Source organism: Asparagus officinalis, chromosome 8 (genome assembly GCF_001876935.1).
Source record: "Asparagus officinalis chromosome 8, Aspof.V1, whole genome shotgun sequence".
NCBI lineage: Eukaryota > Viridiplantae > Streptophyta > Magnoliopsida > Asparagales > Asparagaceae > Asparagus > Asparagus officinalis.
In genome coordinates, this window is record NC_033801.1 from 10,888,369 (window position 1) to 10,891,498 (window position 3,130).

Genomic DNA, 3,130 nt, shown 5'->3' on the forward strand with positions numbered 1-3,130 from the left:
CTCAACTCTCCTTATCTCCAAATTAATAAATAATGTAATTGAATTCCTATGTATGTATGGAGTTAAAGAAAGTCAGAGGAGTCTTCCTCTTTCGATATTAGTTCCTAGTTCCTTGAAAATTCTTGTGATCATGAAGGTCATGGCGTCGATTGCGAGCTTCATATGAGTTGTATGATCAAATTGTTTGATTTTTATTTTCGTATTTTTAAGATTTGTCTTTTTAATTGTTAAGGTTTCACCCGTAAGATCTTGCTATATGTAGTAAAGGTGAAAATTTATTCCTTGGACCAAAGGATTATAATATTTCTACGATTTGATTTGTATGCATGTTAGTTATTTTTATTTTCTCTTACTCTTTTAATAATTTTTGTTTGGATTTGTACTTTTTGCCTAATCTTTGCAGGTTCAGACAGAAAGGGCATGGGGGAAAATAATATTTGACTTGCGCTTGAAGATGGTTTTGTATGCAGGGGCAAAAAATTTGGTGCTTGTAGAAAATAAGTTGGTCCAAGTGGCGTTCAACACATTTTTAACTAGGTATGAGCGAGCTATCTGATTATTTACTTGTTCAGAGAATTCTTAGAAAATGGAACGTAAATAGAAACTTGTTGCTAGGTGTTATACACTTGACATACTATAATGCATTCTTTTATTTCCTTAATTGTGATTATATTCTATATTTTCAGGTTCAGAGCTCTATTTTGTATATAATTGGCTTATGCCGTTCTTCTCTCGGCTTATATAATCTTTATCTACTTTAATCTTGCACTTGCAGGTTGTCCTTAGCTAATAGGGCTAATTAACTAAGAATTTATGCTCACTTTCATTTACACAGTAGTTAACAATCTTAAAGAAAACAGTATTACATTTTATATTTCGGGTGTAGATTTTATAAGTGGTGTTATTTAAAGAATTTCTCGTGTCATTTACGGTTATAAACATGAAGAAAACCTTTAGGCCATGTTCAGATTGAGTATTATTACATGATAATAAGTCTCTGTCCCTTAGAATTAAACAGTGGGGGGGTGTTTAGTTCAAATTTTCGAAGGGGTTAGTCCGAACTATTTAATCGATTAAAATGAAACAGTCGCAGAACTTTTCGGATTGGGGGTGTGTGTGTGTGGGTGGGTGGGGTTGGGGGGGGGTGCGGGGTGGGGGTGGTGTTATCGTACTACTTGGGATTATTAGACTTGAAAAGATCCACTGCCCCACTCATTTTCCTAAAAATCAACCATAATTGTGAGAACTAACAGTCTAGTGCGCAAACAACTTCACCTGAACATCGTTTAGCACAGCCCAAATAAAAAAAGATCGGCAGCTTGACAAGTTCAATCAAATTTGAGGGTCCACGCACAATAACATCACTGTCCTTCTTTCACTATTTTGGGAAGCTATTGGATCTTATAACTCGCATTATACATTTTTGTACGGTGTTTCTTTTCTTGGAACCTTAATGCTTCAGAAGAGAACAACAAGGCCCACGTCGACAGCCAATTAAACACTACGTACCACGCTATCAATAGCTCACTTTCCTCATACTCTAGATCATGAGTCCTGCTTTTTGGCTCGCGGTCCACCCGCGAGCCACCCAACTCTCAGTGAGGGTATAGGGGCAGTGGGCTCCTGTTGTGGGGCCCACTGTCCCTGTACCCCTCACTACGAGTTGGGGACTCGCGGGTGGACCGCAAGCCAAAAAGTTTTACGCACATAGAATTTAGGGCCCATAAGCAATTCATTTCTCTCTATCTCTCTCCTCTCTAATAGAGTGCACATGGGCACTCTATAGAAAACCCCTTTCTTATAATATGTTTTCAATTGGATATTGTACGTGTGAATTAGCATAAACGGCTTAAATTTTTATCAATTACGAATAAAAGTCTTCTTGGAATTTGAATCACATGTTGCAAATGCGCATGATGGGTTTTGTGTTTTAGTATTAATTTGTAAAATATCCAAAGAGAAACTTTGCAGAGTTTATACTAAGTTGATGGGTAATGTGGCCGGATGTGAAAATATTCTTTTGAGTTTTGAACGCGATGTTCAAATTGGGAGATATCCATTTTTTATAGTGAACTTATAGTGCGCTCAGTCTAGAGTCCTAATGATGTGAAACTTACAAATAAATCCTGAAATATTCTCTATACTTGCATTTAAAATTAAAATTTTCAATAAATTATATAACATGTCACATATAACTCCTCAAAGCTTTCTATAAATACATCCGCAACCAAACTTTTCAAATTATACAACAAACTTTAATTTAACAATAAAAAACTATTTCATTAGTTCAAGAAAACTTTTTTCGTTATTCTATCAAAAAATTATAACATTATTCATTTTTTTGCTTCTGAAGTAAACTCAAAACATAAAACAAGCAGGTCTCATGCATCTGACAATATGAAAAATTTCAACTAATTAATACATCTTCTGGAATTGCATTTTGGAAATAAATAGAAATATATATATATATATATATATATATATATTATTAAATTTGGTTTAAAAACTTAATTATAAGAACTAGTGTACTTCTCTTGCTTCGACTCTTTACCACCAAATCCATACCATAAAATACTTTGCAATACCGATTAATTTATAATAAAAACGTAAACTCGAAAAAAAAACACGATAAAGATATCTGACCACGCACAGCAACGCACGTGCATCCCATCTAGTAATCTTTAAAACAACATAAACAGTCAACTAACAGCATTTTGTCCTCAATTAAACCACAGACACCAGCTGTAACCCCATCCATAAACTTTCATTTATGAAACCAATGTATAATTAAAGCTCTCTTAACAAGAGACCAAGTAATTATTCGGACACAAATTCAAATTAAACAGGGTACCTATGGATGCAATCCCTCCAGGGATTATCCGGGTCGACCCGAGAATCCCTCAGCGCCCTCCACACAACACTGCAGGCCTTAAACCCAGTCCCAAACGCCAGCATCCAAACCCTGTCCCCTTCCTTTATCCTCCTCTTCGCCTCAAAATACGCCAGCTCGTAAAACACCAGGCTGCTCGACGTGTTCCCGAACCTATGCAGGCACATCCTCGCAGGCTCGACCACCTCCGCGTCGAGCTTCATCAGCCTCCCCACGGCGTCGATCACCGCCTTGCCCCCG

The 3,130-nt window shown here is 36.6% G+C and overlaps 1 protein-coding gene across 1 annotated transcript in view; it reads right to left on the minus strand.

The window, feature by feature from the left end:
- The window catches only part of LOC109820844 (3-ketoacyl-CoA synthase 13-like), a 2,063-nt gene continuing 1,562 nt past the window's right edge, over positions 2,630–3,130 (minus strand). Inside the window, 1 exon segment of the mRNA XM_020387036.1 lies at positions 2,630–3,129. Within this exon segment, the coding sequence (XP_020242625.1) occupies positions 2,839–3,129 (291 nt within the window). The 3' untranslated portion in view covers positions 2,630–2,838.